General features: G+C 39.5%; 1 protein-coding gene across 1 annotated transcript in view; it reads right to left on the reverse strand.

The window, feature by feature from the left end:
• The window catches only part of GRTP1 (growth hormone regulated TBC protein 1), a 34,015-nt gene that overhangs the window by 17,011 nt on the left and 3,240 nt on the right, over positions 1-13,764 (reverse strand). The window contains exons 2-3 of the mRNA XM_087726332.1: positions 11,039-11,190; positions 4,918-5,076 (exon numbers count right to left, since the gene is read on the reverse strand). Coding sequence (XP_087582458.1) covers positions 4,918-5,076; positions 11,039-11,190 — 311 coding nt within the window. The remainder of the gene's footprint in view (positions 1-4,917; positions 5,077-11,038; positions 11,191-13,764) is intronic.

Here is a 13,764-nt window from a genome sequence, read left to right on the forward strand (position 1 = left end):
AACAATCTGGAACTGAACACACTCAAAACCATAGAAATGGTGGTAGACTTTAGGAGAAACCCTATCATACAACCACCTCTTACAATACTAGAGAACACAGTATCAACAGTAGCGACTTTCAAATTTCTAGGTTCTATCATATCTCAAGACGTAAAATGGACACCTGACATCAAAAACATCATAAAAAAGCACAACAAAGAATGTTCTTCCTGAGTTCTTTCAACTCAGGAAGCTAAAATTGCCCAAGGAGCTGCTGATACAGTTCTACAGAGGAATTATTGAGACTGTCATCTGCACCTCTATAAGTGTCCGGTTTGTTTCTGCAACCCAACAAGACAGACACAGACTTCAGAGGATAATCAGAACTGCAGAAAAAACAATTACTGCCAACCTACCTTCCATTGAGGATCTCTACATTGCACAAGTCAAAAAGAGGACTGTGAAAATATTTACAGACCCCTTGCATCCTGGACATAAATTGTTTCAACTCCTACCCTCAAAATGATGCTATAGAGCACTGCACACCAAGACAACTAGACACAAGAACAGTTTTTCCCCAAACATCATCACTCTGCTAAACAAGTCATTCCCTCAACACTGTCAAACCATTCACTAAGACTGCATTAGTCTTCTCATTGTTCCTATCACCCATCTCCTCCCACTTATGACTGCAGGACTGTAACTTTGTTGCTTGTATCCTTACAATCTATATTGCTATTGCTTCCTGATTGCTTATTTGTACTCTATGACTATCATTAAGTGTTGTACCTTATGATTCTTGACAAATGTATCTTGTCTTTTTATGTACATTGACAGCATATGCACCAAAGACAAATTCCTTGTGTGTCATACTTGGCCAATAAAGAATTCTATTCTATTCTATTCAGTTTTGGGAATTGAATCAAATTGAACATATCAAATTATGCATGAATTTATGATTAAACAAATGATAAGACAGATAATATTTTGCTCAAAAGTAAAAACCTACACCAAACATTTTAGAAAAATTCTAATTGTTTTTCTTTTAGCCTGCAAAATCCATCAATTCTCACCAGTCTGCACATCTAGATGCACCCTAATGAATAATTCTTGAATGGAATTTAACTTCAAATAAGTAAAGAGAGCCATAGAATTATTTTATATAAATGTACATTTCTCTCTATTTTTTTAAGATTGCGGTTCAATTACATTTACTGCTGCACCTTAAATACCAAAACCAGCTAAAAAAACAAACATGAAATTAGAGGACTGAGAAACCTGCCTTTGTTATGTTTCTGTGTCAAAGTCATTTAAAAATAATTTCCAATAAATTCAGTAAAATTTACTTGTTTGCAATCACTCTAGCTTTAGGAAATATATCACTTCCAAGAACTGTGAGCAAAGACTAACTTGTATGAATATATACAGTTGCTATATCTGAAGGGTATAGCTAAAGAGACATCTAAATTTTAGCTGAAGGGATAACTAAAATACAATTAAGTAATGCATTTTGGCTCAAGCATCAAGAATTTTCCTTCATGCTCTTCCTCCTCCTTTCCGCATTTCTGGGCATGCCCAGTCTTCAGGTAAAATAGATTTGCTTTGAGTGTGACCAAATCTGAGTCCTATTTAGTATTCTAATTCCCCCTTTAATAAAGACATGCAAATTTAAATTAGCAGCCACTGAAACGATCCAGAAAACCCTGCAGGTTAGAGTAGTTGATATAGGAAGCAGTGGTGCTTGTAGAGATGCTTAAACACTTGTATGTTACTGCATATTTATGCAATGTTAGTTATATCACTAAATGACACTGCTTTTAGGATTTTATTTAGAACAGTCACAAAGCACTATAGAGGCAATCCTTGACTTTTCATTTAGCAACTGTTCAAAGCTACAATAGCACTGGAAGAAAGTGACTTATGACCAGTTCTCAAACTTACGGCTGTTACAGCATATCCACAATCATGTAGTCAAAATTTGGGCACTTGGTAACTGGCATATATGTATGATGGCTGCCGCATCCTGGGGTCCTGAGACTGTCATTTGCAACCTTCTGAGGGAGCATCTGATGAGCAAAATCAATGGAAGAAGCCAAATTCGTTTAAGGACTGCATGATTCACTTCACAAACATAGTAATTCACTTAAGAACGGTGACAAAAAGGTTGTAAAATGGGGCATGACTCACTTAACTACCTTGCTTAGCAACAGAAATTTTGGGCTCAAATGTGGTTATAAGTCAAGGGTTACCTGTAAATGGCTGTATGGATAATGTTCTACACTAGTTTTTTCTCTAGAGCAGCCCAGCATGAACAAGTCTATACTGTTGTATAAGGAGTTATTCTGTTGGATAAGATTGCAAATAAAACCCTATTTTATTGCTATAAAAGTTAGGTACAGATAGTCCTCAACTTATGACTAATCACTTAGTAACCATTTAAAGCTATCACTAATCCAATCAACTTACAACCTGGATTCTAATGCTGTAGTGGTTTGGTGGCCTGAGTCGCTGGAACCGGCAGCAACCCAAGCCTGCCACGCCCCCAAACTGGTTCTCCGGGTAGCACCGTAGGAACTGCCATCTTGTTTTTCGCTTCTGCACATGCGCGGAACAATTTTGACTGTATTCTGCTTGTGCACACAACGAGCAAAGCACACACGCAAAGCACACACACAAGTGAACCAGCAGTAGTGCCTACTGGAACCCACCGCTTCAACTAACCCACATTTATGGCCATTTGCCAAGTCACAAGACTGCAATTTACAATATTTTTTGCCAGAAATCGGTATTTACTTCCCATTTCTGGCAAAAAAACAACCATTTGGGAAAATGCTTGCTTAACAGCTACAGGTTCGCCTAATGACCATTGAAAAGAAGTCGTAAAATCAGATCAGTCACATGATGACCTCTTAATGACTTGCAAAATTTATTTATTGTAATTCCAGACTCAATTATGATTATAAGTCAAAGTCAAGGACTACCTGGGGCCCTACAAGTACATAAACCGAAACCAAAGTAAAATACAAGTAGTTGAGTACCACAATTGAGCCCAAAACTTCTGTTGCTAAGCAAAACACTCGTTAAGTTAATTTTGCCCCATTTTACAACCTTTCTTGCCACAGTTGTTAAGTAAATCACTCCACTTGTTAAATTAGTAACATGGCTGCTAAGTGAATCTGGCTTCCCCATTGACTTTGCTTGGGAGAAAGTCGCAAAAACGGATCACCTGACCCTGGACACTGCTACCGTCATAAATAGGAGTCAGTTGCCCAGCATCCCAATCTTGATCACATGACCATGGGGATACTGCAACAGTCGTAAGAGTGAAAAATTATTATAAGTCACTTTTTTCAGTGCCGTTGTAACTTTGAACGGTCACTAAATGAACTATTGTAACTCGAGGACTACCTGTAGTTCTTTTTGTTGCTTATGAGCCGGTTGGCACATTTCCAGGAACCTGATCTTTATCCCATAGGCTGCATGTGGCTATTTACATTCTAGACCATGAATTCCTGATAACTCAGTTTTTGCCTGCAGTTCTTGTCCTTGTATATTTTTAACATTTTCTCAGCTTTGTTAGCTTCAGCCACTTCAGCAAATATTTACTCCAATCACACTGTAAAATGCCAGACACAAAGGCCTCGGATAGTACTCTTAATTGTTTCTTGAGGATACTTGCTTTGTAAAACAGAAAATCTTTTTACATTATTACCATTGTATCAATTGGCCTAAACTTAATCAATTAACATTTATCATGTTCAGAGAAAGATATGACCTTATAATTCTAGTTGCTTTTTTTCTTTCCTATGAATTTCTCCAAATTAATCTATCAGGATAATATCAATAACACAACTTGTTTTTTTTTAAATAGTAATTTAACTTTCAAGCTAAAGCCGCAGCAACAAAAATAAAGTAAAAGATAGCAGCACATAGTTCCACAACCTGATGACCTTCAGAGCTTAAAACTTCCACCAGCTGAACTGGGTCAGAGGCTGCAGCTCAAAATAGCCCTGGGCACAAGGTAGAGAAAGATTCACTATGCAGTGATATAAAGGCAGCTGCAGAAAAGCAGCTTCACTTGTTTAGAACAGTCCTCTCAAACATAGTGTTGTCTAGATGTGTTGGAATTTTACACTATCCTACTGTGGACATTTTTAGAACTGAAATCCCAGCACAACTGTGAGACAGTTGGAAAAATCTAGTGCAGATCTGTTCAGTCATTATTTAGCTACCTCTAGGATTATCTCTCAAAGGACGCTGAGCTTGTCAATCAGAAAGGTCGGCAGTTCGATGGTTCGAATCCCTAGTGCTGCGTAAAGGAGTGAGCTCCCGTTACTTGTCCAAGCTTCTGCCAACCTAGCAGGTCAAAAGCATGAAAAAATGCAAGTAGAAAAATAGGGACCTTTGGTGAAAGGTAACAGTGTTCCATGTGCCTTTGCATTTACTCATGACGACCATTTGACCACGGAGACAGCCCTGGCTCTTCGGCTTTGAAACGGAGATGAGCACAGCCCCCTAGAATCAGGAACGACTAGCCCATATGTGCAAGGGAAACCTTTACCTTAGGACTATCTCTCATCTTCCCATAAACACTGTAATTTAAAAAAATTAAGTTGCAGTGAAGTAAATGGAAAAGTTGTCACAGAATTCTAAACTTGCAGGAACTAAAGCTTATTATATTAGAATGAGCACTAGACTAACAGCAATATATCTGCCCGTTTTTCTGACAGATAGTGAGAGACAAGGAGAAATAATTCAGTGATTCTTAAGATAATGTTTTAATTGACATAAAAAGCATTGCTTCTGTGCAAAACAATAATTATCTATTTTATGCACCTCCATAATTCAAGAGAAATGTGGACAACAAAATCCTAATACACACACACACACACACACACACACACACACAAATGTATAGATATGTATTTTGAAGTTAACCTGTCATAATAGTTTCTATAAGTTTGCTGTTTTGGTCTCCTTCCAATAATTTCTGGTAGTAGCCTGGATTGTGGTCCATATGAGAGCGAGCACCACTCACTACCATCCAGACTTCGGCACGGTGCTCATTTGGAATGCCTTTTCTGATGTAGCGTTTAACTGCAATAAATTAATTAAAACACATTTTGAACATGTAAAATGAACATGTAAAACCCAACAATTAAAGCTATAAATAATTAAAATACATTAAACATATTAACAGTGGAGATTCAGGACCATCTTGCTCTGTCATACTTCAAGGTGAATTCAATGTTGTTAGTGTTTCATTCCAACATTAGAATTTCATATTATCCCTCAAGATGAAACATACCAATAACCACAGTAATTTTGGAGTCACTTCAGGCTTCTTGCACTAACTCTAAGAAACTGCCTAAAACCTGCCAGATGGAGAAGAGGATAAGCTTCCCATGAGACCAACTTGGAAAATAGAAAGGATTTTGGCCAGGCTATCATAGTGTCTTGTCTATAGAAGTTAATCATCTCAAACTACCAGATTCTGCCACCTCACACTCTGTTGAGAGTCTACAGACACATTGCCAATCTGTATCATAACATGCTTCATATGAAGAGGGAACCTCTTAACTGCTATGCTAGGTGTCCCAAGGAACGTCTCCCAGTGCATCATTTAAGGGATTTGTCAAGAAAAGATGTCCCATTACTCTGATTTTTTTCTATTTTTCTGCTTCTCAGAAGAACAGAGAACCTAATTCCCTTTTTAAACTAAAACTCTTTTTCAAAGAGTTCCCTGCAGTGGTAGGTTCCTCTCCCCATCGCTACCAGTGCTCACCAGGCCATGCGTCTTTTTGTGCATACGCGCTGCGCATGCTTGCACACTCCACCACCCCTGCGACACCCAGTTGCTAGTCGGAGCTTGCACAGGCACCGCATGCTGTGCGCATGTGCGCAATTGGCTGGTTGCTTTAAAAACTGGTATAGAACGCAGGTGGGCCAAACAAGCCACCATACTGGTACTCTGTAAGCTGCTCCTGGCTACTACCGGTACGCCTGTACTGGGCCATACCGCCAGAGCCCACCACTGGTTCCCTGAAAGGTTTGCGGCTTAATGTTTACTATTTAGAAAATCAGTCTTTTAATAACATTTTGAGTCCCATTACAATTTACAATCACCAAGTCCTAAGGGAAGAACTTAAACAGGTAAATATGCTACAACCCCCACTTTTACAGAGAGAATATGACTAATAGCTCAATTCATTCAATATAATACTAAACTAAAATTTTAAAATAATAGCTTGTTAAGTAAAGCACCATGACTGGATTATGTATAAGGCTAATTGGGGAAAAATGAAAGAAAAAACAAATGGCTCAGGTGAAGGTCCAAACAGAATTCCTATTTTAAAATGCACAAATTCAGATAGCAGTATATGCCCCTGCTACCTGATAAATTGGATTTTTCTCTGGGTTATTTATACCAAAAAGAAAATAGTATATCTGAATATGTTGGTCTTCTCTTTTTCTTTGTTGCTGACCCTTCCCTGGCACAGCTACTGATTCTGAAATAAGGTGTCATTCTGTAAAGAAGAACAGTGGAGGATATTGGGGCTACATCAGTGGTGGGTTTCAAAAGTTTTTAGAAACTCTTCTGTAGGTGTGGCCTGCTTTGTGGGAGTGGCTTGCTGGCCATGTGACTGGGTGGGAGTGGCTTGCCAGCCATGTGACTGGGTGGGCATGACCAACTTGTAAAATGTGGTGAAACTCACTTAACAACGCTCTTGCTTAGCAACCAAAATGTTGGCTCAGAAACTCTGGCATTTGAAGCACGGAAGTCTTAAAGCTGTCAAGTTACAAGACCCTTGCACCCCTAACCCTTTAGAAAAAAAACCCATGGGTGTTCAAACTTGACAGCTTTAAGTCTTGTGGACTTCAACTACCAGAATTCCTCCTCTCGCTCTTCATCTTGATGATGTGTGGACGGGCGGTGGGGGAGGGAGCTGGAAGCGGTTCTAAACAGCACTGTAGATTTGTGGAACATCTTCTATAGAAGAGGTTAGAACTGGCAGGAACCCACCCCTGGGCTACATTCACACCCATTATTCTTAAATGCTGCTATCTTTTTGAAAGAGAGGCCAGATCGCAAATGAGAGAAAGCCACTTTGAGTTCTTGAGACCATCAAGCCATTTTTTTTCCTCTGCCTGAAAAATGAAATAAAGCTACCAATGGAGAATTTTACAACACGGTGAATTTCTGGAGATGCTAAAAATGTATTGTTTTGTTTGACTGTAAATTAAAAGCTTTCAAGAAAGAAATAACTCTGTGTTTTCATAACTATAGAGATTTTTTGTTTAAATTTGTCAGGCTTGTCGAGAAAGAGATAGAAGGAGGGGGAGGGAGAGAGGGAGGAAGAAAGAGAGAGAGAGAGACTTAAGTAAAATAAAGAAAATTAGAAAAAAGGAAAAAGGAAAACAAGAGAGCAATGTCAAAAGATCATATAAAGCAGGGGTGTCAAACTCAAGAGGGCTTAGATCTGGCCACCCTAGAAACAGCGAATGACTGGCCCGTGGTGCCTCTACCAGCAAAAATGGAGCTTAGGAGGAGTTCTGTGTTTGAACAGGACGGCCTCCTACAGCCCTTTGACAGCAAAAATGGGTTGCCCTATGCCATCCCAGCCGAAAACGAAACTTGGGAGCCCGTTTTCTCTGCAGAGTGTTTGGGCCATAGGCATTCCCGACACGAGTGATGTCAAACTGGCCACACCTACCCTGGCCACGCCCAGCCCAGCTTCTGAGGTCAAACACAACCCTGATGTGGCCCTCAATGAAATTAGATGTTTAGATGTTTGGATGTTTAGATGTTTATTAACATTTGTAGGCCGCCCTTTTCCCTGAGGGGACTCAGGGCGGCTCACATAAAATCAGGGAGGGGGAATAGCAAACAATGACGTAGACACATATAATAAAAGTAATAAGCAATTGAGTTGGACATCCCTGATATAGAGTTGCGACGCCTTCTCATAGATGTATATGTATATAAAGTTTCAATAAAGACAACCATATTTGTGATCTTCCATTCATAATCCATCTCTAAACTGCCCCTTCTTAATTTGCTAGAAAAGATTCTGTCTTCAATCCATTGAGAAATGGAGGCCATACTTACATTTATCATTCGAGTGTTGAAAGATTACTGTATTAACCACAAGGAGGAGTCACCTGGATGCCCAGAATGTCTTTCTGGAATTTTGAAATCCATGTATGGGCATGGTTAAGATGTGCTGAATTAAATCTTATTTAAATATTTATTACACATGTGCTGCTTAGCCCAACAAACCTAACTCCTTTCACCATAATAATGTTAGTAGTGTGGTGCAGCAATGTGATTCAGGAAAAGATTATACAAAGCACATGATAACTATCAGCATATACTTAAATGTGTCTTTTCCTGGCTTAATAGGCAGCAGCCACAGTTCCAGATAGGAGTGTAGTGTGTGCACCCCATATGCACTCCAAATCAGATCTTCCCTTTCGATTTAGGATTTCTCTGTATAATAAGATGGTAGGTTTGGTACAGCATATGTTGAGGGCACCAACTTGAACAAAGGCCAAATATCACTTCCAATTTGAACCCTACCAATATCTCATTTGCTAATCTAATTGACAATCTAATCATCCCACCTATTGGCCTTAATGCTTTTATAAAATACTGTTAATTTTATAATTGCACATTATCATTCAAATAGTATCCATAAAGCCAGTTAAGTAAATAATGTCATGTTGGATTTAAAATCTCATCTGGTCAAAATATTTTAAACAGAAATGCCTTTTCCTTTAGTTTTATTTTTCTTCTTGTTTCATGTATATCAGTAGGAGGCTATTATAAAGTACAGGCATACATATTATCTACTGTTTAGATAGCTATGACAAATTAATCTCAGTTCTCAGAATGATCAAAACTTGCCCTGTACATCTCTCTTAAATCGATTGATGTTTTAGCTTATTGGTTTAGACTTCATTTTTAGATTGTAAAATTGTGTTTTCTCATTTTTCTTTTCTGCTGAATTTTTCAATAGTCTTTGAAAATCTACCAACTATTAGGGAAGCCTGGAATGGCACCGGATGTGATTTTGGGATCACTGTGGCAAAAACAAAAACAAAAGTTCAGAGAGTCTCTCTCTTTTGATTGCAGAAACAGAACTATGGAAACAAGTATATGAAGAAGTTCAAAGTATGATTTGCTACCATGTTTCCCTGAAAATAATACAGGGTCTTATTTTCTTTTGACCCCCAAAATATTGATTGGGTCTTATTATTGGGGGGGGCTTGTTTTGGGCTGTCGCAACATACCAGCCATGAGGTGACCACATTCACAAACAGTCACCCGGCAACCCCTCTTTCCAGCCGGGCAGAAGTGCCACTCACGGATCCAGTGATATCCCAAAGGCACTAAGCCACGTGGTGCTCTGGCCTCCCCCCCAGCTCCCGCGGCTTGACGCATTTGGGATACCCTTAGGTCAGTGCATGGTGGTCTGCCTGGCTGGAAAGGGAGGTTGCGTGAGCGCCTGTTCCATCCCTAGCTGGTGTGCCTCCCAACCTCACCATGCCCTGGCCCAGTTCTCCCTGCAGGGCCAGTGTGCTGCTGCAGCGCTCTGAATATAATCTATTCTCTGGTTTCCAAACTCCAGAGATCCGCAGCCGAGTCTTTCGGCAATCTTATGGTTGTAGGCTGGCTGAGGCAGAGTGTACTTCCAGAGCGTACAACCATAGAGTGTATTCCCAGAGTGGCAACTTCCAGAAGACTCGGCAACTTACCTCCTTGCTTTGGAAGCCGCAGAAAAAGCCATGCGGTAGTGGTGAGTGGCGGCGGCAGCGGAGATGCCCTGGCTCTGCAGGGAGAGTTAAGCAAGGGCATCGTGAGGCTGGGAGGTGCGCGAGCGAGGAGCGGAAAAGCCACTCACGCAACCCCCCTCTCCAGCCATGCAGAGCCCCATTCATTGACCTAGGGGCATTCCGAAGGTGCCAAACCACAGGAGTCGGAGGGCGGCAAACAGGCGATCACGCGGCTTGGCGATACCCTAGGTCAGTGAATGGTGCTGTGCCTGGCTGGAAAGGGGGGTTGCCGTGCGGCTGCTCGTAAGCATGGTCACCTCATGGCTGCTGTGTAGTGCTGCTGTGATAGCATAACACAGCCATTCAACCCTGAGGCTGTGCCCGGCTCTTCGGGAGCCCGCTTGCAAGAGAGCAACCGCCTGGCACCCTCCCTCTCCAGTTGGGCACAGCACCGCTCACTGACCTAGCGGTATCCCAAAGGCGCCAAGCAATGCAAGCCTTTGCCCCACCCCCACCCCGTTCCTGCGGCTTGGCGCCTTCGAGATACCGCTAGGTTGGTGAGTGGTGCTCTGCCTGGCTGGAGGTGGGGGATTGTCCAGGGGGATTATTTTCAGGGGAGGGCTTACATTTTTGCCTATCCAAAAAATGTGGCATGGTCTTATTATCAGGACATGTTGTATTTTCGGGGAAACACGGTACCTAAAATATAATTATACTCTTTATGTATTTATTATTTATTGGATTTATTTGCCACCCATCTCATAACAAATGACTCTGGGTCACTCTTTAAAAACAAATATGCATTCATTCAGCATTTATGTTTGCCTGATTAATAACATTTATAAATCTGCCTTTTAAAAAATGCCATGTATTAGAAAACCATGTGAGAAAAACTGCTTTTTGTCCACAGATGACAACTCATTGTTCTCATTTTGCAACAAATAATTACTGTTAACAAATGTTTATACCAATAGACAGATTAAATTAACTTCCTGCAAGGACAGAATCTACACAGACCAATTTGTCAGTGATGAACTACAGAACCTAGGCATTATTGCACTTTTGTTGATTTATTTTTGTTTGTTTGGCAATTAATTGTCAAATTTCTACACAAGTTTCTGGGGAAATAATGACCAACAAGAACTCTGAACTAAGAAGCACAGGCTCTCCCAAACAATGGTTCTACAATGTTATAAAATACCTTTTGAAAAAGATAAAAGGTTGCAAGTTAAAATGAAAACTATTTGTCCTTATTTCATATTTAAACATGGAAAAGTCTTACCTTTTATGTTTTTTTGCACCCTTGTGTTTCCCTTTAAAAGTTTGGACCACTTAATTGCTCTTCGAGTGAGTACCACTAAGTATCTAGAAAAGAATTCTTCATAGGTTTCATAGTCAAAGTCAGCTGGTCTTTCAAAACCATATGGATCCACACTATTTCAAAAGAAAGATTATTACAAACACATTAAAAACATGCAGTTAAGTGAGTTATTCATTAACCCAAACTTAAAACAGAAGGAGAAAATAAAGTACAAATGTAGTGCCAAACAGATTTCATAAAGTGTCTCAATTCCAAGATATCTAGCTAATAGCAGATGTCTCTTAGGACAATGGAACCATTTCACACAAACCATTAAAACAGCCAGAGACCACTGATACAGTTCTTATGGCCCCTGTTTCTGGATCTATCCAAAAATGGAAGAGAAAAGATGCTTAAAACTTCCATTTACGTGTCATTTTGAACTAGAGGCGATTAACAAAAACTACAGTTATTTTAAACAAGCTGGTTTTAGAAACAATGAAGCAAACGGAGCTCATTTTAGTTGACACTAGCTGATAACCCAGCGTTTCCCGGGTATTTATTTATCCTAATCCATACCTTTGTCTTCAAAAATAATCACGGACCAAGCGTAATTTGTAATGTTAGATTTTCCCCCTTACCAGAGGGAGCTCCCTTGTGAAGCTATTATCGTGGCAAGTCCACTGTGCTATATAGTAGAAGCCATTTTATGGCAATACGGTAGAAGCCACTTTAAGACACAACAGGCTGTATCTTAACAGAACACCACCACCCCAAGGGGTGTTAGGAGTGTCTTACTGCCACAGTATTTGTTTCTAGAGAGTAAGTCATCTGTGTAACAAGTTTGGTTGAAATTGTTTGAGGCGTTCGTTCCAGAGTTATTTTGGAACACACACACACACACACACACACACAACAATAGATAGATAGATAGATAGATAGATAGATAAATAGATAGATAGATAGATAGATAGATAGATAGATAGATAGATAGATAGATAGATAGATAGATAGATAGATAAACTACTTTATCAGCCTGGATGATATCAAAAAGCTAATGTTTATTGTATTCTATTGCTTTTATAATTAGAGAAGTTTTCAACTCTATGCTGCCCATTTATATTTATAAATATAAAGTTGCTCATAATTGCTGTTGATTAAACAGTAACAATCAGGCACATTTCTGGGAAATAGCATGGAAAAGGGTTGCTGTTGCCTTTTTATTATTTTTTTTAAAAACTTTCCAGTCAATTTTATAATCCTGTGATTCCCTGGTAATCTGACCAACTATAGTGAGTATAGAAAATGGCCTTGAAGATATGCTACCAAGACAACAATAAGATAAATGAGGCTTGAGCCAGACCAGCAAAGTGGTTTATGAAAAGACCTCAGAGAACCTCCCTGCTTAATTCACAAGGCGATAAAAGACAGAGAAAGAAAGCACATTCAGATCTGCTAGGTTTTGTTACTGTGGCTGATCTAATAAAAGTAGCTTTAAAACTGTAAAAAAAAAAAACAACGCTAAAAATATCTGAAGTTTGTCCCATGAGAAATTTAGATAAAAATGTCAAAGTTTGCAAGATATTACATGAGAAAATTAATATTTTATAACATTTTGAACAATTCAACTTTTACGAATGTTTGAGGTTCTATGCATCTGGGAATCTTGTCACCCATGACTGCTGCACTGCCAATCCGGTGTGCTTGTAAGATTTCCTTGAGTTAATTCAATGTACTGCTTCTTTCAAAGAACATGAGCAGGTATCTTCATTTAATGACCATTCATTCAGTATTTGAACTTGAAGTGGTGCTGAGTGAGAGGTATTTATGACCAGACTTTATACTTACAGACCCATGGTCATGTGACTGCAATTTGCAGCCTTCCCTGCTGACTTCCCACAAGCGAAGTCAATGAGGAAGCTGGCAGGAAGTCAGAAGATAAAGTCTTGTGAAGTTCTCACTTAACAACCTGTAACCTCTCTTAACAACAGTAATCTGGAATTCCAGAACTGTAATCGCTAAGCAACACAGTCACATGATTAGCATTGTTGCAACAAGGACTACTTGTAACATAAGCACTTATCCAGGCTTCTAAATATTCCTTCATGCATTTCATGCAATTGAAATAAATTCTAAACGAAAGTTCATGTTAGAGTTTCCGCATTGTGTAAACCGTAATTGCAATTTTGAAAGTAGCAGCATTGAAACAGGATAGGGGAAGAAACCAGCCATGCCATAAAGGATATTTATACAAAACATTTTAAATTCAAATCTAATATTGTATTACACAGCATTATAAACTCACCATCTTTCAGCTTATCCATTGTACTGCAGTGGCAATAAAACTAATCTAACTTCCAATGCTGCTGCAGGTAGTCCTTGATTTACAACCACAATTCATAGCAGAATTTATGTTGGTAAGCAAGGCTTAGTGAGTCATCTGTGGTATTATGACCTTTTCTGCCAGAGTTATTAAGCAACTGCAGCTAAGTGAATTATACAGTCATTAAGTGAATCTGGCTTCCCTCATTGATTTTACCTGTCAGATGCCAGATGGGAAGGTCGCAAATGGCAATCACATGATCCCAGGATAATGCAACCATTGGAAATATATGCTGGTTAAGTGTCAAAATTCTGATCACATGACCGTGGGGCTGCAGTGATGGTCATAAGTGCAAGGGCTGGGTGTAAGTCACTGTTTTCAGTGC

This window comes from Thamnophis sirtalis, unplaced genomic scaffold (genome assembly GCF_051295495.1).
Source record: "Thamnophis sirtalis isolate CommonGarterSnake01/CBP01778 unplaced genomic scaffold, rThaSir2_p1.2 scaffold_12, whole genome shotgun sequence".
Classification (NCBI taxonomy): domain Eukaryota; kingdom Metazoa; phylum Chordata; class Lepidosauria; order Squamata; family Natricidae; genus Thamnophis; species Thamnophis sirtalis.